The sequence below is a fragment of the Salvelinus sp. IW2-2015 genome, linkage group LG4q.1:29, assembly GCF_002910315.2.
Source record: "Salvelinus sp. IW2-2015 linkage group LG4q.1:29, ASM291031v2, whole genome shotgun sequence".
NCBI lineage: Eukaryota > Metazoa > Chordata > Actinopteri > Salmoniformes > Salmonidae > Salvelinus > Salvelinus sp. IW2-2015.
In genome coordinates, this window is record NC_036842.1 from 4,163,293 (window position 1) to 4,183,811 (window position 20,519).

The window sequence follows — 20,519 nt, forward strand, 5'->3', positions numbered from 1 at the left end:
CAACTACGGGGCATGATTTGTATGAAGAGGTGTCAAGATGTGTAAATGAGATGGAGCTGCCTTGGGAAAAACTCGTGGGTTTGACAACGACGGAGCACCTGCGATGTTGGCACAGGAGCGGACTGGTGGCGAAGATACGGGAAAAGATGCAAGAGGAAAACGCGAACAGGTTGAGCTGAACAGCTTATCATTGTATTCATACACCAGAAGCGTTGTGCGGTAAAGCCTTGAAAATGGAGCATGTAATGAGCATCATCACGCGCACAGTTAAACTTTACAGAGCCAAAGGTTTGAATCACCGCCAGTTCAAGGCATTTCTGACGGAGTTAGAAACGGAGCATGGTGATTTGCCTTATCACACAGAAGGTGCGATGGCTAAGCCAGGGAAAGGTGCTTCAAAGATGTTTCGAGCTTCGTGAGGAGATTTGTCTGTTCTTGACAGCAAAGGGAAAGACACAACACAACTCCGAGGACGAAATGTTTCTGTGTGAAATGGCTTTTCTGTGTGACATTACGAGTCATCTGAATGCAAATGAACTTGCAGCTGCAGGGTCGGGATCATGTCATCTCTGATATGTACAGTACAGTGAAGGCATTTAAACCAAATGACTCTGTGGGAGACGCAGATGCGGAAAGAAAATTTGAGCCACTTTCCCAGCTGCCAGACCATGAAAGAGAAGCTCTCTACCAGTGCGTTCCCGAGCGCACAGTTGGCTGATAAAATAGGTATGCTTGCCGCTGATTTCGACGCCGATTTGCTGACTTTGAAGCACAAAAAAGCAGGTTGGAACTGCTCGGTAACCCATTTGCTGTTGACGTGGAAAGCTCAACCACAAACCTCCAAATGGAGTTGATTGACCTCCAATGCAATGATGCACTGAGGGCAAAATATGCGGCAGTGGGTGCTGCGGGAGTTCGCCCGTTTCCTCCCCGACACAATGCCCCAGCTGCGCATCCAGGCTGCTCAAACGTTGTCTATGTTGGCAGACCATACCTGTGTGAACAACTGTTTTCTTTGATGAACCTGAACAAAACATCACACAGAAGTCGACTTACTGCTGAACACCTCCACTCAATTCTGAGGATTCCTCAGCTCAGAGCCTTACCCCGAACATTGATGAACTTGTGGAAAAGATGGGACACCACCAAGTATCACCCTCAACCTCAAACAAGTGAACATTACTGTGCAATCACATATTTAGAGTTTTACTTCAGTTCAAGTTTAAAAGTTAAAGTTTAATATTTGTTTTCACTGCATGTTACTTCTCCTTAAACAAAGTGTTGTTTTTGATTAATAGATTTTTGCACTTTATTTTATTGTATTTCAATCCAATTATATTTTAAAAATATTTCAGTTGAGTGGATGATAGAAAATTGCTATTATTGTTTTTTTCTTTGAAGTAAATTTAGCCCACTTTTGCTAAAATAGAAAATATAGGCTACTGATGGTGCCTTGAATACCGGTTTCTTTCATTAATGTTCATGTTATGGGGATTTTTATTAAAGGAATTTGTCTTTTGTGTCTGTTGAAAATTAAAGATTACTGACAGAGCCATAAGAAAATATTGCTTTATTTATCTGATCATATTGGAATATATTTGTTAGGTTTTCAGTAGGTTCAATTAGGTTCACTAGACTATATGCGTCATTTAAAATTTTTTTCAATGAACATTCGAACAGTCGGCCCTCGGCTTGTAGCTAAATTTTTATTTGGCCCTCCGTCCATTTGACTTTGACACCCCTGCTCTAGACCCAAACTGTTACATACCTATATCAATCCTGCCCTGCCTTTCTAAGGTCTTCGAAAGCCAACAAACAGATCAACCGACCATTCGAATCCCACCGTACCTTCCTCCGCTATGCAATCTGGTTTCCGAGCGGGTCATGGGTGCACCTCAGCCACGCTCAAGGTACTAACGATATTATAACCGCCATCAATAAAAGACAAATACTGTTGCAGCCTTCTACATCAACCTGGCCAAGGGCTTTCGACTCTGTCAATCACCGCATTCTTATGGAAGACTCAACAGCTTTGGTTTCTCAAATGACTGTCTCGCCTTGTTCACGCAACTACTTCTCAGACAGAGTTCAGTGTATCAAATCGAAAATGTTGTCCGGACGCCCGGGGAGCATGGCAACTGCTCTTAATGCAAGTAAAACTAAATGCATGCTCTTCAACCGATCGCTGCCCACACCTTGTCCCGCTCCGTCTAGCATCAACTACTCTGGACGGTTCTGACTTTAGAATACGTGGACAACTACAAAAACCTAGGTGTCTGGTTAGACTCTCCTTCCAGACTACAATAAGCACTCCAATCCAAAATTAAATCCAGAATAGCTTCCTATTTCACAACAAAGCATCCTCACTCAATGCTGCCAAATATACCCTCGTAAAACTGACACTTCCTACCGATCCTTGACTTCGGCGATGTCATTTACAAAATAGCCTCCAACACTCTACTCAGCAAATTGGATGTAGTCTATCACAGTGCCAATCCATTTTGTCACCAAAGCCCATATAACTACCCACCACTGCGCCCTGTATGCTCTCGTTGGCTGGCCCTCGCTTCATATTCGTCGCCACCCCACTGGCTCCAGGTCATCTATAAGTCTTTGCTAGGTAAAGCCCCGCCTTATCACAGCTCACTGGTCACCATAGCAGCACCCACTCGTAGCACGTGCTCCAGCAGGTATATTTCACTGGTCATCCCCAAAGCCCACCTCCTTTGGCCGCCTTTCCTTCCAGTTCTCTGCTGCCAATGACTGGAACAAATTACAAAAAATCTTGAAGCTGGAGTCTTATATCTCCCTCACTAACTTTAAGCATCAGCTGTCGGAGCAGCTTACCGATTATTGCACCTGTACACAGCCCATCTGTAAATAGCACACCACTACCTCATCCACATATTGTGATTTTTTTTTTGCTCCTTTGACGCCAGTATCTCTACTTGCACATTCACTTCTGCATATCTATCACTCCAGTGTTTAATTGCTAAATTAAATTATTCGCCACTATGGCCTATTTATTGCCTTACTCCCTAATCTTACTACATTTGCGCACACTGTACACAGATGTTTTCTATTGTGTTATTGACTGTACGTTTGTTTATCCCATGTGTAAGTCTGTGTTGTTTGTGTCACACTGCTTTGCTTTATCTTGGCCAGGTCGCAGTTGTAAATGACAACTTGTTCTCAAATGGCGACCTGTTTAAATAAAGGTGAAATAAAATCAACAAAATTAATAATATGTTGAGTGGAAACAGGTATGCTTGGGATTAGGAAGTATACAGTGGCAGTTCCTATGAGTATACTGTTCATGTAGCTGAGGTTAACCTTGCCTACATGTATGCTCACGCAAGCGTTGTTGTGTGTTCCGTTGCTACCGCGCACGCGCGTGTGTGTGTTTGTGTTTGTGCTCTGCCGTGGCACACGCCGTGTTATCCGTGCGCGGTGAATACCTCTGCTGCCATATGTGTGTTTGACTAATTAGGAAACCTCCTGGCTGACAGTCCTATATTCTTCACATGGTAGCAGCTTATAAATAGAACCGTGGCTTCTCGTCTCCTGGCTTCTGTTGCTGCCCTCTCCGCGACGACTGCACTGTGACGAGAGGTTGACGGAGGGGGGGTAAGAAGGACTGACTTCTTACCTCCGGACTGTCCGGCGTTACAAAACCCGATCTAGCCAGACCTCTGCACACACAGGCACCCAGTGTCTCCTATCTACAGGTGGAGAATACACGATTCCAATATAGCACCGACTGCTAAATAAATGGGTTCCATAGCAACGAGCTGTGTGTGTGTGTGTGTGTGTGTGTGTGTGTGTGTGTGTGTGTGTGTGTGTGTGTGTGTGTGTGGTGTGTGTGTGTGTGTGTGTGTGTGGAAGATTTTAATTACCGGCCATTTGGAAAATTTACCGGACTCATTTGCATTTGGTGCATCTAAATCATGAGGGCATCCACCCGCTGTGCTTAGAATGAGAGAAATCAATTAAAATGATGGTAATTCATCTTAACAGAACATGCAACTCCTGTAATAAAACGTCATTTTCAAACATTTGCCAAAATGCAATTCACAGGAGAACACCATTCTAAACAGAACGCCAGATGCGAGCGGTTAGATACATGACAGAGATGAAACTCTCAGTTGAAATGTAAAAAGTGGGAGAATCTAAAGATGCAACAGGATGCGTAGCTAATACAAACTAGGATTGTGCCTTCGGCTTCTGGACGACGAAAGAAAGAACAGGAACAGGAGAGAAATCCTGTTTTCAAAGGCATATGAGGAAGTCTTTATAAAAGAATTGCCTCCACGTTTCTAATGGTAGGATTTTTAATAGGCTACTTTGAAACAAGGTAAGAACGACGTGCCTCACAATACGAAGTAAAAAGTTGAGGTTGCAAATCATTTAAGTAGATACTGCTTCCAGCTCACATTGCAAAATGATGGGTGACGCATTGATATAGCCTGCCTACCGTTGATTACGCACTTGAACGCGAATGGAGAGACGCTTCAATTACCACGCTGAGAAATAAAAAGAGTGCTCTTAATCGCGTGTTTGTTTTTTTAATCGCGTGGTTTTTTAAACACGAGATCGCATTCAGAATTCTTGCGCAATGACTGAGCTTATAAAAGCCCACGTTTCAGTCCGGCAGCAACAAGCTGTTTGAGGAGCTGCAGCAGCACCAGCTCGTGTGCCGTCTGACAAGTGATATCCCCCTCAAAATAGGCTCTGTACGCTGTGAGCAAGTGATACAGAAGATGCATGACGACTAACGAAAATACACACAATTAAATTCCACTACATTCAGCAAATGAATCTATAGACTGATATTTCCATAACGAATAAAAAATAATTATTTTGTCTACTCGAAGATAGCTGGCTGTCAGTAAACAATTTGATGACTTAGAAGCAATGCAAATACCAAGGTACAGCTATATGGACACGCAATCATACTTTTGAATGGTAATTTTACAAACATTAATAAATCGAATTGAACCTGTATTCCAGTATGGTAAATGGTGAAACCGAGTTGCTCATTAATCTATACGTCCAAATAATGGTGATCCCACACTTCTTTGAAAATATACATTGTAGAATAATAGTGAAGACATCAAATATTCAGAAATAACAAATATGAATCATTAGTAACAAAAAGGATAGTTTTTTCTGTCGTCAATTTGGCCGGCAACAATTGTATTTTATCATATTTTTTGCTTAATCTTTTTTTTTGGGGGGGGGGGCTATAATGGAATCGTGTATTCTCCACCTGTAGATAGGAGACACTCGGTGCCTGTGTGCAGAAGGTCTGGCTAGATCGGGTGTTGTAACGCCGGACAGTCCGGGGGTAAGAAGTCAGTCCTTCTTACCCCCCCTCCGTCAACCTCTCGTCACAGTGCAGTCGTCGCGGAGAGGGCAGCAACAGAAGCCAGGAGACGAGAAGCCACGGTTCTATTTATAAGCTGCTACCATGTGAAATGAATATAGGACTGTCAGCCAGGAGGTTTCCTAATTAGTCAAACACACATATGGCAGCAGAGGTATTCACCCGCGCACGGATACACACGCGCGTGTGGCCACGGCACGAGCACAAACACAAACACACACACGCGCGTGCGCGGTAGCAACGGAACACACAAACACACGCTTGCGTGAGCATACATGTAGGCAAGGTTAACCTCAGCTACATGAACAGGTATACTCATAGGAACTGCCACTGTATACTTCCTAATCCCAAGCATACCTGTTTCCACTCAACATATTATTAATTTTGTTGATTTATTTCACCTTTATTTAAACAGGTCGGCCATTTGAGAACAAGTTGTCATTTACAACTGCGACCTGGCCAAGATAAAGCAAAGCAGTGTGACACAAACAACACAGACTTACACATGGGATAAACAAACGTACAGTCAATAACACAATAGAAAACATCTGTGTACAGTGTGCGCAAATGTAGTAAGATTAGGGAGGTAAGGCAATAAATAGGCCATAGTGGCAAAATAATTCGAAATAATTCGGCGGCCAAAGGAGGAGTTGGCTTTGGGGATGACCAGTGAAATATACCTGCTGGAGCACGTGCTACGAGTGGGTGCTGCTATGGTGACCAGTGAGCTGTGATAAGGCGGGGCTTTACCTAGCAAAGACTTATAGATGACCWGGAGCCAGTGGGGTTGGCGACGAATATGAAGCGAGGGCCAGCCAACGAGAGCATACAGGGCGCAGTGGTGGGTAGTATATGGGGCTTTGGTGACAAAATGGATGGCACTGTGATAGACTRCATCCAATTTGCTGAGTAGAGTGTTGGAGGCTATTTTGTAAATGACATCGCCGAAGTCAAGGATCGGTAGGATAGTCMGTTTTACGAGGGTATATTTGGCAGCATGAGTGAAGGATGCTTTGTTGTGAAATAGGAAGCTTATTCTGGATTTAATTTTGGATTGGAGATGCTTATTGTAAGTCTGGAAGGAGAGTCTAACCAGACACCTAGGTTTTTGTAGTTGTCCACGTATTCTAAGTCAGAACCGTNATAGGAAGCTTATTCTGGATTTAATTTTGGATTGGAGATGCTTATTGTAAGTCTGGAAGGAGAGTCTAACCAGACACCTAGGTTTTTGTAGTTGTCCACGTATTCTAAGTCAGAACCGTGCAGAGTAGTGATGCTAGACGGGCGGGCAGGTGTGGGCAGCGATCGGTTGAAGAGCATGCATTTAGTTTTACTTGCATTTAAGAGCAGTTGGAGGCCACGGAGGGAGAGTTGTATGGCATTGAAGCTCATCTGGAGGTTTGTTAACACAGTGTCCAAAGAAGGGCCAGAAGTATACAGAATGGTGTCGTCTGCGTAGAGATGGATCAGAGAATCACCAGCAGCAGGAGCGACATCATTGATGTATACAGAGAAAAGAGTCGGCCCGAGAATTGAACCCTGTGGGACCCCCTTCGAGACTGCCAGCGGTCCGGACAACATTTCGATTTGACACACTGAACTCTGTCTGAGAAGTAGTTGGTGAACAAGGCGAGACAGTCATTTGAGAAACCAAAGCTGTTGAGTCTTCCAATAAGAATGCGGTGATTGACAGAGTYGAAAGCCTTGGCCAGGTTGATGTAGAAGGCTGCACAGTATTGTCTTTTATCGATGGCGGTTATAATATCGTTTAGTACCTTGAGCGTGGCTGAGGTGCACCCATGACCCGCTCGGAAACCAGATTGCGTAGCGGAGAAGGTACGGTGGGATTCGAAATGGTCGGTAATCTGTTAACTTGGCTTTCGAAGACCTTAGAAAGGCAAGGTAGAATAGATATAGGTCTGTAGCAGTTTGGGTCTAGAGTGTCTACCCCTTTGAAGAGGGGGATGACCGCGGCAGATTTCCAATCTTTGGGGATCTCAGACGATACTGAAGAGAGGTTGAACAGGCTAGTAATAGGGGTTGCAATAATTGCGGTGGATAATTTTAGAAAGAGAGGGTCCAGATTGTCTAGCCCAATTGATTTGTAGGGGTCCAGATTTTGCAGCTCTTTCAGAACATCAGCTATCTGGATTTGGGTGAAGGAGAAATAGCGGAGGCTTGGGCAAGTTGCTGTGGGGGGTGCAGAGCTGTTGACCGGGGTAGGGGTAGCCAGGTGGAAAGCATGGCCAGCCGTAGAAAAATGCTCATTGAAATTCTCGATTATCGTGGATTTATCGGCAGCCTGTCGGGTGGACACCTGAGGTTTTCCCTCAGCCTTCATGCTCCTGGCACGTCAGTGGGCAGGCCTCGGTTGGAGGACGAGCTCCTCCTTTGTCTTCGAACTTCCTCCTCCCGGACTTTACAGCCTTGTCTTCCTCAGACCATCCGCTTTGTTGTAGGCGGAGCTTTTGTGGCCTACAGTGGATGCAGCCACGTGCATGGCTCTTTTGAAAAAAGTCTAGCCTTTGCTTTCCTGACTTGCCTTGTGGGATATATGGCGCGGGACGTTTAACTCGAAGGCACGATATAGCGTAGTGAGGCGAGTGTGGTCGACAGCCCCAAGCCGGGCTGGGTGTTAGGTTCCACAGCTCACACATAGCAGCATTTTCCTTGCCTATGGTGTTATTTTTCTAAATTGGAAGCCTACATTTCCATGTTAACACAATGCTCCAACATCCATAGCCATATCAGAAGCCTAGGCAATTCTTTTGCGCTGATGGAAGGAGCTTGCAGAATGGCACCAGGTATGTCATGAGTTGGAATCGTGCTGGAAAGGCGGTTTCCTGTCTGGCGGACATTTATTCTCGTTCCTGGTCTGTGCTTGTTGTACCTCATTCGAGCCGTCCCTTCTTTTCCCCCCATATCTCCTCTACGTCCCCCCCCTCTTTCCAAATCGGAACCCACGGGTCCCCTCCCATGGCTCAGAGAGGGCATTCCCAGTCAGGCACATGTTGCTAAGGTAGTCCCTTAAAGATACAGCAAGCCCCAGGGGATAAGACTGTATAATGGATTCACGATGGGTAATGGAATCGGTATGTCTAGCCTCGTCCCTCAGACTCCCGCCCCGTGTAAGCTCCCTGTGATTCTGATTTGTGTGTCCTACTGACTTGTTAGGGGTCCAGGTTGTCGCCCTGGGCACGCTTTTTCCATAGGCACAGTCTTAATTCTGATTGCTGACCTTTTATGCTAGCTGCCAGTGTGTGTTTTTTTGGTCTTGGATTGAGTGTGTCGACATTTGATGTGGTGATCGTGTGGGTGTAATTCCTCCTGTTCCTCTCTAATGTTTATACTTTTCCCAGACATCAAACAATGATATTCGGTCTAGATGGTGTATCATGTTCTTCGATTACATCGCGTATGGCTAGTGCGTCAGAGTAAAGCCATTTTGAGACCTTTTTAACCGGTCTCGTAGCTGCTATCTTTGTGGTGATTCTTTTCAGTGGTGTGGGTATTTATAGTGTGGGACTTAGGTGAAGAACCATCCACAATTACCATTCAGCCCCAAAAACGACGCCCCCAACACCGGCCAAGATAAAGACCAAACGGACCCAATAGCCCGCAGAGAAATAGATTGTTAGTATGATGTTTGTATCAGTGTTGTGTGTGGTGTGTGGTGTGTTTTTTAATGTATCTTTGGTAGTGTATTTGTGTGGTGTCTTTATGTCTGTGCGGGGTTTATGTATCTTTGTGTTGTGTGTGTGTGTATCAGTGTGTGGTGTGTGTGTGTTTTTTTTAATGTATCTTTGGTAGTGTATTTGTGTGTGTCTTTATGTCTTTGGCGGCGTTTATGTATCTTTGTGGGTGTTGTGTGGTGTGTGTATCAGTGTGTGTGTGGTGGTGTGTGTTTTTTTTTATGTTATCTTTGTAGTGTATTTGTGTGTGTCTTATGTCTTTGCGCGGGTTTATGTATCTTTTGTGTGTGTGTGTGTATAGTGTGTGTGTGTCTTGTGTGTGTGTGTGTGTGTTGTGTTGATATCGTGGTGTGTGGTGTATCAGTGTGTGTGTGTGTGTGATTGTGTGCTGTATCGATGGGTGTTGTATGTGGTGCTGTGTGTTGTTTCAGTGTGTGTGTGTGTATCAGTGTGTGTTGTGTGTGTTGTGTGTGTGTGTGTATCAGTGCTGTGTGTGTTTATCAGTGTGTATGGCTGTCTGAGTTGTGCTGACACTCTAAAATTCATCATCTGATCTTAAGCCGATCACTGGGGCCAGAGGTAATTGATTTCCCTTGTATGAGAGAAGAATTAATAAAAGGACTCCACACACACACACCGTAATTGTGTGTGTGTGTGTGTGTGTGGAAGAATGCATAAAAAGGACATGCACATTGTAATTGTGTGGCTGGCATTAATACAAGGGATTATAGCGACAGAACTAGCTTTCAGCCTCCACATCAAACAATGTTGTTTTCAATCAGGACCCTTTTTTCTTTCTTTCTTTTTATCTCCCCCTCGCTCCTCTTCTCATAATCTGCTTTGAAAATGCATCGTGTGTGTTGTCGTGTGTGTGTTGTGTGTGTGTTGTGGTGTGTGTTTGTGTGTTGTGGTTGTTGTTGTGGTGTGGTGTGTGTGTGTGTGTCACCATGTGTGTGGGTGTGTGTGTGTGTGTGTGCGAAATGCACTGTTGGTGATTGGGCTTGCTCTTAACGGCTTTCACAGCCTGGACTGAGACCAGCTGAGATTGTCATGACCCAAGCCACGGGTCAAGTGCAGTTTGTCCTGGCTGTGACCTTTAACCCTTGACCTCTAACGCCTGCTGTTATTGACCTCTGACCCCTAACAGAAGTTAACCGAAGAGAAGTACGAGGTGCAGCGCTGTGTGCCAGAGGCAGCCATCTTGGTGTGTAGTACGACAGAGCCAAAACTCACCCTGAAGGTCACCCTCACCTCCCCGCAGATGAGAGAGGACAGCGACACGGACGAACAAGGTACCACACGTCACGTCTGTTTCGCTGTTGTTTTTGTGTTTACGTGTGTCTTCTTCTCTTCCAACGGAGGTACTGAAATGGGGTTAAGGGGGAAATGAAATGAGTTTGTCTTTGCATGGAAGAGGGATATAGAGGGGGGAGGTATTGAGGTGTGTAGGTTTGCATACGCATGTTTGTGCGCACATCTGTGTGTGTGTGTGTATGATTTATGCTACTGCAGAGATCAGCAGCACTAGTGTTGTTAGCAGCACTCCACTGGGACACAGTAAGCTTTGAAAATATATCCATGGCCCTCTCCCAAGCTACACCCGTATTCCTCCTGCCTTGGGGAGACAATACATGCATAAGACAAGACGCCATATTCCCTCTACACTAACTCTTCATCAAACCTTGCGCATGGTGTGAACGTACAGTGCCTTGCTAAAGTATTCATCCCCCTTGGCGTTTTTCCTATTTTGTTGCATTACACCCTGTAATTTAAATGATTTTTTATTTGGATTTCATGTAGTGGACATACACAAAATAGTCCAAATTGGTGAAGTGAAATGAAAAAAATTACTTGTTTTAAAATGTAAAAAAATACGGAAAAGTCGTGCGTGCATATGTATTCACCCCCTTTGCTATGAAGCCCCTAAATAAGATCTGGTGCAACCAATTACCTTCAGAAGTCACATAATTAGTTAAATAAAGTCCACCTGTGTGCAATCTTAGTSTCACATGATCTCAGCATATTTACACTTGTTCCCAAAAGGCCCCAGCGTCTGCAACACTACTAAGCAAGGGGCATCACCAAGCAAGTGGCACCATGAAGACCAAGGAGCTCTCCAAACAGGTCAGGGACAAAGTTGTGGAAAAGTACAGATCAGGRTTGGGTTMTAAAAAAATATCCGAAACTTTGAACATCCCAYGGAGCAACATTAAATCCATTATWAAAAAAGAATATGGCACCACAGCAAACCTGCCAAGAGAGGGCYGYCCACCAAAACTCAYGGACCAGGCAASGAGGGCATTAATCAGAGAGGCAACAAAGAGACCAAAGATAACCCTGAAGGAGCTGCAAAGCTCCACAGMGGAGATTGGAGTATCTGTCTATAGGACCACTTTAAGCCGTACACTCCACAGAGCTGGGCTTTACGGAAGAGTGGCCAGAAAAAAGCCATTGCTTAAAGATAAAAATTAGCAAACACGTTTGGTGTTCGCCAAAAGGTATGTGGGAGACTCCCCAAACATATAGAAGAAGGTACTCTGGTCAGATGAGACTAAAATTGAGCTTTTTGGCCATCAAGGAAAACACTATGTCTGGCGCAAATCCAACACCTCTCATCACCCCGAGAACACCTTATCCCCACAGTGAAGCATGGTGGTGGCAGCATCATGCTGTGTGGATGTTTTTCATCGGCAAGGACTGGGAAACTGGACAGAATTGAAGGAATGATGGATGGCGCTAAATWMAGGAAATTCTTGATGGAAACTGTTTCAGTCTCACAGAGATTTGAGACTGGGACAGAGATTCACCTTCCAGCAGGACAATGACCCTAAGCATACTGCTAAAGCAACACTCAAGTGGTTTAAGGGGAAACATTTAAATGCCTTGGAATGGCCTAGTCAAAGCCCAGACCTCAATCCAATTGAGAATCTGTGGTATGACTTAAAGATTGCTGTACACCCTTACACCAGTGGAACCCATCCAACTTGAAGGAGCTGTAGCAGTTTTGCCTTGAAGAATGGGAAAAAATCCCAGTGGCTAGATGTGCCAAGCTTATAGAGACATACACCAAGAGACTTGCAGCTGTAATTTCTGCAAAGGGTGGCTCTACAAAGTATTGACKTTGGGGGGGGTGAATAGTTATGCACGCTCAAGTTTTTTTATTTTATTTAGTTATTTCTTATCAAATAAAATTGTATTTGTCACATACACATGTTTAGCAGATGTTAATGAGGGTTTAGCAAAATGCTTGTGCTTCTAGTTCCGACCATGCAGTAATATCTAATAAGTAATCTAACCTAACAATTACCTTATACACACAAGTGTAAAGGAATGCATAAGAATATGTACATAAAAATATATGAATGAGCGATGGCCGAACGATGCAGTAGATCTTGCCTATGCCGTTCGGCCATCGCTCATTCATATATTTTTGTTTCACAATAAAAAATATTTTGCATCTTGAAAGTGGTACAAACCCCCCCCCAAATTTATTTTTATTTTTTATTCCAAGTTGTAAGGCTACAAAATAGGAAAAATGCCAAGGTGGGTGAATACTTTCGCAAGCCACTGTACACACACACACACACACACACACCACTATGTAACAGAAAGTAATTTATCCAGCAGTCTGGGCCATATTAGTCTCAAATCTGTAATGACGTGCTAAGTGGTAAACATAAGTGGTAAACATAGTTGCGGTCATAGTGATTCTTMACCCTACTATGCTGTCTCAGCAGCCCTGTAGCATGTATCATGGTCAACACCAAGACTATACATTTGACCCATGGGCCTCTCTTGACTAACCAAACAGCCACAGGGCTGGGAGAAGGAAAATCAAATCAAATTTTATTTGTYGCATGCGGCGAATACAACACTGTGAAATGCTTACTTTACAAGCCCTTAACCAACAATGCAGTTCAATAAATAAAGTTGATAAAATATTTACTAAATAAACGAAAGTAAAAAAATAAAAAATAAATCAATCAAGAAGTAACACAATAAATGTACCTAACAATAACGAGGCTATATACAGGGTGTACCGGTACTGAGTCAATGTGCGGGGGTACAGGATAGTTAAGGTAATTTGTAAAGTGACTATGCATGGATAATAAACAGCAAGTAGCAGCAGTGTAAAAACAAAGGGAGGGGGGGTCAATGTAATAGTCCAGGTGGCCATTTGATTAGTTGTTCAGCAGTCTTATAGCTTGGGGGGGTAGAAGCTGTTAAGGAGCCTTTTGGTCCTAGACTTGGCGCTCCGGTACCACTTGCCGTGCGGTAGCAGAGAGAACAGTCTATGACTTGGGTGACTGGAGTCTTTGACAATTATTTTGGGGGGGCCAGGGCAGAGTCAGAGCCCCACCCTAGAATACACATGTTCTCTCTGCAGATAAGACACCACTGTCTATCTTTCTACCCCTTTCCTCTGTCTCTCGTCTCCTCCCTGTCTGTTTAACTGTCTATTTTCTCCTCCCCGGGTCCTCACTAACCCTGACTAAGTAAGATGAGGTTCGCGTGAGACCAAAGAMACCATACAGAAAAGACCGGTGTAAACTAACACGGAGCTGATCGACACCCAGCCACCACATTCGTTTCTTTTTCATCCTCACATTCTCCATCTCTTTCACATACTCGGGTAGTTTGTCACTTTGAGACTGTTCACTGTAAAGTGATGTTGTGAGAGCCGAARCATTGCTAAACAACATCCCTCAAAAGGGTTATAAAATGGCAGCGGTTCCTGTCCTATCTCTCCTCCTCTGTCGGTGGTAGCCTACTGGTGGGGAGTGTGGCGTGTTTGTAATTGGGAAGAGGAGATGGGCGTGAGGTTGGGGTTTGCGTCCCAAATCACACTCTAATCCCTATGGGCCCTGGTCAAAACTAGTGCACTATATAGGGAATAGGGTGCTATTTGGAACCCAGAGAGGGAGGGAGAGGGAGACATCTAGACCCGACAAATCAATAGCGGAGCCAGGAACGCACCCATCCATCGCGGTGCTGGTCTAGCTTGCTCGACAGTAAGGTCTGAGTGAGAGATGAGAGATGACACGGGGGCGGCTGTAGATCAAGGGGAACTATCCCCCCCCCGTACCTGTTGTATTTCCAGCGAGAGACGAGCGGGTCAAGGGCCCTGTCGCAGTGAGGAACAGCTCAGTGTCACACAGCAACTCACTGGCAACAGGAACTCATCACAGCAATTGGTATGAACCCAGGCTGGGTGTCTGTCTGTAAACAGTGTGTCTGTACACAGTCTGTACAAGTACATAGCTTAAAGAACAGGGCCATCTCCAGAGTCTAGTACGGTTGCATTACAAGATGAGGCACGACGCTCTCTCCATKATAATGAAAGATTAAACAAAGTGTGATGTTTTGGTCTCAGCAGACCTTCCTTCCACATATATCTACGGGTGTAATATCGCCCGCTGTGCCTTGCCTGGATGGTAATTTGTATGAACCCACCATCAGTCCCAGTGGTGTCTGTACTCAGCTAAAAGAACGTGACCATTTCAAAAGTCGAATATTGCCCACTCTGGATGGCAAGCCTCGTTGAGAGCCACTCCATTTCAATAGATACGGAGGCTGTATATATTCCTTTAAGATCGATAGGCAATGCTTTATGTATCCTATTAGGCAACGTTTTATGGAACCTATTACGGTGCAGAATGTCTCCATTTCAAGTTTCAATAAGTGCCCTTTCTGACACAGCTTTTTGATCCGTAATGGAATTATATATTATGCTACTGCTCTCTTATTTTGTGTTCGGATCAATGTATAGATTTCGCAATTGTGCCTGTAATGTAATTCATAATCAATCATTCATGCGAAGGAGGGTCGTGATTTATTTTCCACCAGATTAGATACTGAAAAACAAAACCTTTGAATTTGTTAGCGCTTCCTGTTGGATAAACCTGTATTTGTCAGTGTCGGTTGGAGCACTGAAAGTCAGTTTCCAAGAGCCATTCATAACCTCAGCCAGAGCTCGTTGCGTAGCTGAGTCGGGTGGTCTGACTGAGGAGAGATGATGAGAGAGAGAGAGAGAACGGTAGAGAGAGGGTTAGAGAGAGATTGGGAGAGAGGGAAGGATAAGAGAGGAATGAGTGAAATGAACCTGTGTAAAGCCTTGAGTGGCCCCATATAGCGATGCTAAACTATTGTCCTCTCGCTCCACACTGAGGGTARAGGAGCTGGTGCAGTAGCTGCGTAGCTGGGAGTGTTGGAATAGTGGAATGGCGGGAGAGAGAACCAATACGGGATAGAAAACTAATAAGCTACTTTATTCATCAGTACGAGTCGCCTTGTTTTTCCATACTCGGTGTACTAAAGCTGGTACAGTACCTGGGGGTGCTGTATGATAAGTAGCAAGACAAATGCAGCTGATGTTGTGATTCGTTTTAGGTCTGTTTTTATCTTCTCTGCTCTCGTCTAGCTATGGGCCAGTTTCTCTGGGACATTGAGTACAGAGAGTGCTGTGGCTGTTTCGCCTGCTCTCTGCTTCATGGAGGCATTGTAATAATCCACTCCAGAAGCAGCTGGACACAAACACACACACACACACACACACACAAGATTTCCGTTGCGGACCTGCTGCTTCCAATCAAATCAAATCGTTTTTGCCACATGCGCCGAATACAACAGTGAAATGCTTACTTACAAGCCCCTAACCAACAATGCAGTTTAAAAAAATATGAATAAGAATAAGAAATAAAAGTAATAAATAATTAAAGAGCAGCAGTAAAATAACAGTAGCGAGGCCATATACAGGGGGTACCGGTACAGAGTCAATGTGCGGTGGCAGCGGTTAGTCGAGGTAATTGAGGTAATATGTACATGTAGGTAGAGTTATTAAAGTGACTATGCATAGATGATACAGTGGCTTGCGAAAGTATTCACCCTCCTTGGCATTTTTCCTATATTGTTGCCTTACAACCTGGAATTTAAATGGATTTTTGGGGGGTTGTATCATTTGATTTACACAACGTGCCTATCACTTTGAAGATGCAAAATATTTTTGTGGTGTGACACAAACTGAAAACTTGAGCGTGCATAACTATTCACCCCCCCCAAAGTCAATACTTTGTAGAGCCACCTTTTGCCGAAATTACAGCTGCAAGTCTCTTCGGGTATGTTTCTATAAGCTTGGCACATCTAGCCACTGGGGTTTTTGCCCATTCTTCAAGGCAAAACTGCTACAGCTCCTTCAAGTTGGATGGGTTCCACTGGTGTACAGCAATCTTTAAGTCATACCACAGATTCTCAATTGGATTGAGGTCTGGGCTTTGACTAGGCCATTCCAAGGCATTTAAATGTTTCCCCTTAAACCACTTGAGTGTTGCTTTAGCAGTATGCTTAGGGTCATTGTCCTGCTGGAAGTTGAACCTCCGTCCCATTCTCAAATCTCTTGAAGACTGAAACAGGTTTCCCTCAAGAATTTCCCTGTATTTAGCGCCATCCATCATTCCTTCAATTCTGACCAGTTTCCCAGTCCCTGCCGATAAAAAACATCCACACAGCATGATGCTGCCACCACCATGMTTCACTGTGGGATGGTGTTCTCGGGGTGATGAGAGGTGTAGGGTTTGCGCCAGACATAGTGTTTTCCTTGATGGCCAAAAAGCTTAATTTTAGTCTCATCTAACCAGAGTACCTTCTTCCATATGTTTGGGGAGTCTCCCACATGCCTTTTGGCGAACACCAAACGTGTTTGCTTATTTTCTTCTTTAAGCAATGGCTTTTTTCCAGCCACTCTTCCGTAAAGCCCAGCTCTATGGATTGTTCGACTTAAAGTGGTCCTATGGACAGATACTCCAATCTCCGCTGTGGAGCTTTGCAGCTCCTTCAGGGTYATCTTTGGTCTCTTTGTTATCTCTCTGATTAATGCCCTCCTTGCCTGGTCCGTGAGTTTTGGTGGGTGGCCCTCTCTTGGCAGGTTTGCTGTGGTGCCATATTCTTTCCATTTTTTAATAATGGATTTAATGKTGCTCCRTGGGATGTTCAAAGTTTCKGATATTTTTTTATAACCCAACCTTGATCTGTACTTTTCCACAACTTTGTCCCTGACCTGTTTGGAGAGCTCCTTGGTCTTCATGGTGCCRCTTGCTTGGTGGTGCCCCTTGCTTAGTGGTGTTGCACACAKKTGGACTTTATTTAAATAATTGTGTGACTTCTGAAGGTAATTGGTTGCACCATATCTTATTTAGGGGCTTCATAGCAAAGGGGGTGAATACATATGCACGCACTATTTTTCCGTTAATAAACTAATGATTTGGAAACAAGTTATTTTATGTATGTCCATTACATAAAATCCAAATAAAAATCWATTGAAATTACAGGTTGTAATGCAACAAAATAAGAAAAATGCCAAGGGGGATGAATACTTTAGCAAAGCACTGTAACAGAGAGTAGCAGCGGAGTAAAAGAGGGGGTGAGTGGGGGGTGGGCAATGCAAATAGTCTAGGTGGCCATTTGATTAGATGTTCAGGAGTCTTATGGCTTGGGGGTAGAAGCTGTTTAGAAGCCTCTTGGACCTAGACTTGGCGCTCCGGTACCACTTGCCGTGCGGTAACAGAGAGAACAGTCTATGACTAGAGTGGCTGGAGTCTTTGACAAGTTTTAGGGCCTTCCTCTGACACCGCCTGGTATAGAGGTCCTGGATGGCAGGAAGCTTAGCCCCAGGGATGTACTGGGCCGTATGCACTACCCTCTGTAGTGCCGAGCAGTTGCCATACCAGGCAGTGATGCAACCAGTCTGGATGCTTGAGTGCATGGAGAGGAATGGAGTGGAGTTTACTAATGTGCTCATTGTGTCAAGTGTCAATGTGCAGCGGGTAGGACGGAGTCAGGCGCAGGACACAGAACTGAGCAACAAACGTACTTTACTCGAATAAACCACAAAAATAATTCCACGCAGGGAAAATACTCCAGCTCACAGAAATAGCGAACACTTAACAACGAACAAACACGCACAAAAACCATGTGGGAATCAGAGGGTTAAATAGGGAATAAATCATAATGTAATGGAAACCAGGTGTGTACAATCAAGACAAAACAAATGAACAAATGGACAATGAAACGTAGATCGGTGGCGGCTAGAAAACCGGTGACGTCGACCGCCGAACGCCGCCCGAACAAGGAGGGGCACCAGCTTCGGCGGAAGTCGTGACACATTGTAATGAGATGATTCTGAAATACCAATGTAAGATAAATATTTTTATCTTATCACAATGTAAGATAYGTGCTTTTGTCTTATCATAATAACCCTAGCTGGCGTCCCATACACATTTTTTCTGATCATATAAATAGATGTCATGGACATATGGGTATCAGGATAAAAAATATATATATATGATATGAAAATGATTGAGAATATTTATTTGACTTTGTTCTGGAAATGTGGATGGCTCTTCTAAGATACTTTAAAAGGAATGGAAGTTCTAACTATCTGAACAACTCCTCTCACGCAACCACACCACAATCCCATTCATCTCTGTTAATCTGACGCAGCCAATCATATCGTCAGGACGCTCATCCTCAGCCAATCATTCGCTGTACTCTGACAGAACTTTGTCCTGGTCAACGTGTGTGTCCCTCTGTCGTGTGTGTGTTTCCCAATTCCAAGTGGACCCCTAGCCCCTATTGCAGAGATGTAAGCAATATGCCGAAAACGTACTCTTACCTACACCTCTCCAATCCTCCTAGATTAAATGTCTTGGAGGTATGGGCTATGGTTCGATTTATGGATTAGGAATGTATGTGTCTGGGAATGTTTGGGATTGACTATATTGCACTCGGCGACCGCAGACTGGCTGTTCTACAATGAGTGGTCAGTCAAAGAGTGGTCAGTAGTCAGTCAGTGGTGGATATACAGTCGATCTCAAACACACTTCTGCGTGTGTGTTCTGTTTTATACTATATATATCCCATTCTTATTTCACCAGTGGAGGGTGTTGAGCTGTCAGACCCTGCAGACATGCTGGACAGGCACAGATGCCTGGTTGCCCTGGCGGCTCTGCGACATGCCAAATGGTTCCAGGTTGGCTCTCAGTTCTACTTAACCTCTCCGTTGTTATTGTAGCCTTATGATCACGTGAAAATGAATGAATGAAGGAATCAAATCAATTCATGAAAATGCATCATTTGTTTGAAACGGCAGTTATCTGCAATTAGGAACATTCATATGATGAAAAAAAAAAARAAATCTATTTCTCTCATACAAAAATGACTCATTCATTGAATCTCTCAATCATGCTCGGTGTAGTATAATAGCCTACATACAGAGAGAGAGAGATTATTGTAAGGCTACAAAAGCAATTGCTACACTTTTTGTTTCTTTTGGCTGTTTCGAAAACCTGCCTGACTGTCATTTATGTCAAAGCTTCCCTCAAAATAACGTATCCTCTTTCAACCAAACCTATATTTGCAGACTCGAACGAATATTCCTCAAGCTTATAATTCAACCCCTTTTCTAGGGACAGTCTGTAAAGCATTATTCGAAGCCAAATCAAATCTCGCCCTCGCTAAATATGAATGTGTGTCTATTGCACGCCTCTGTTAGTGTGAGTATGCCTCAGGGTTACCTTCCCTCTCTTCTCCGACTCCAGGCCAGAGTAAACGGGTTGAAGTCGTGTGTCATCATCCTCAGGATCCTGAGAGACATGTGCAATAGACTACCAGCCTGGGAGCCGCTGAAAGGATGGGTAAGTCTGTCTGTCTCTGTCTGTCTGTACTGCAGTTTGTCTGTCTCTGTCTGTCTGTACTGCAGTTTGTCTGTCTCTGTCTGTCTGTACTGCAGTTTGCTCACCTAGCGTATTTCCAGTTGTCCTGTGAAAAGACACTGTATTAGAAAAATAATCAACTCCAGCACACTGGTATTGTTGGATACTCCACAAACAATGTAATGGGTGTCTCAGACTAAACATGTACTGGTGTCTCAGACTAAACATGTACTGGTGTCTCAGACTAAACATGTACTGGTGTCTCAGACTAAACATGTACTGGTGTCTCAGACTAAACATGTACTGGTGTCTCAGACTAAACACATAATGGTATCTCAGACCAAACATATACTGGTGTCTCAGACTAAACATATACTGGTATCTCAGACCAAACATATACTGGTGTCTCAGACTAAACATATACTGGTGTCTCAGACTAAACATGTACTGGTGTCTCAGACTAAACATGTACTGGTGTCTCAGACTAAACATGTACTGGTGTCCCAGACTAAACATGTACTGGTGTCCCAGACTAAACATGTACTGGTGTCCCAGACTAAACATGTACTGGTGTCTCAGACTAAACATGTACTGGTGTCCCAGACTAAACATGTACTGGTGTCTCAGGCCAAACATAAACTGTTGTCTCCAACCAAACATATACTGGTGTTTCAGACCAAACATATACTGGTGTCTCAGACCAAACATATACTGGTGTCTCAGACCAAACATATA

The 20,519-nt window shown here is 44.1% G+C and overlaps 1 protein-coding gene across 1 annotated transcript in view; it reads left to right on the forward strand.

Moving 5' to 3' along the window:
* The window catches only part of strbp (spermatid perinuclear RNA binding protein), a 138,150-nt gene that overhangs the window by 95,908 nt on the left and 21,723 nt on the right, over positions 1-20,519 (forward strand). The window contains 3 exon segments of the mRNA XM_023986147.3: positions 10,226-10,370; positions 19,008-19,102; positions 19,671-19,766. Coding sequence (XP_023841915.1) covers positions 10,226-10,370; positions 19,008-19,102; positions 19,671-19,766 — 336 coding nt within the window.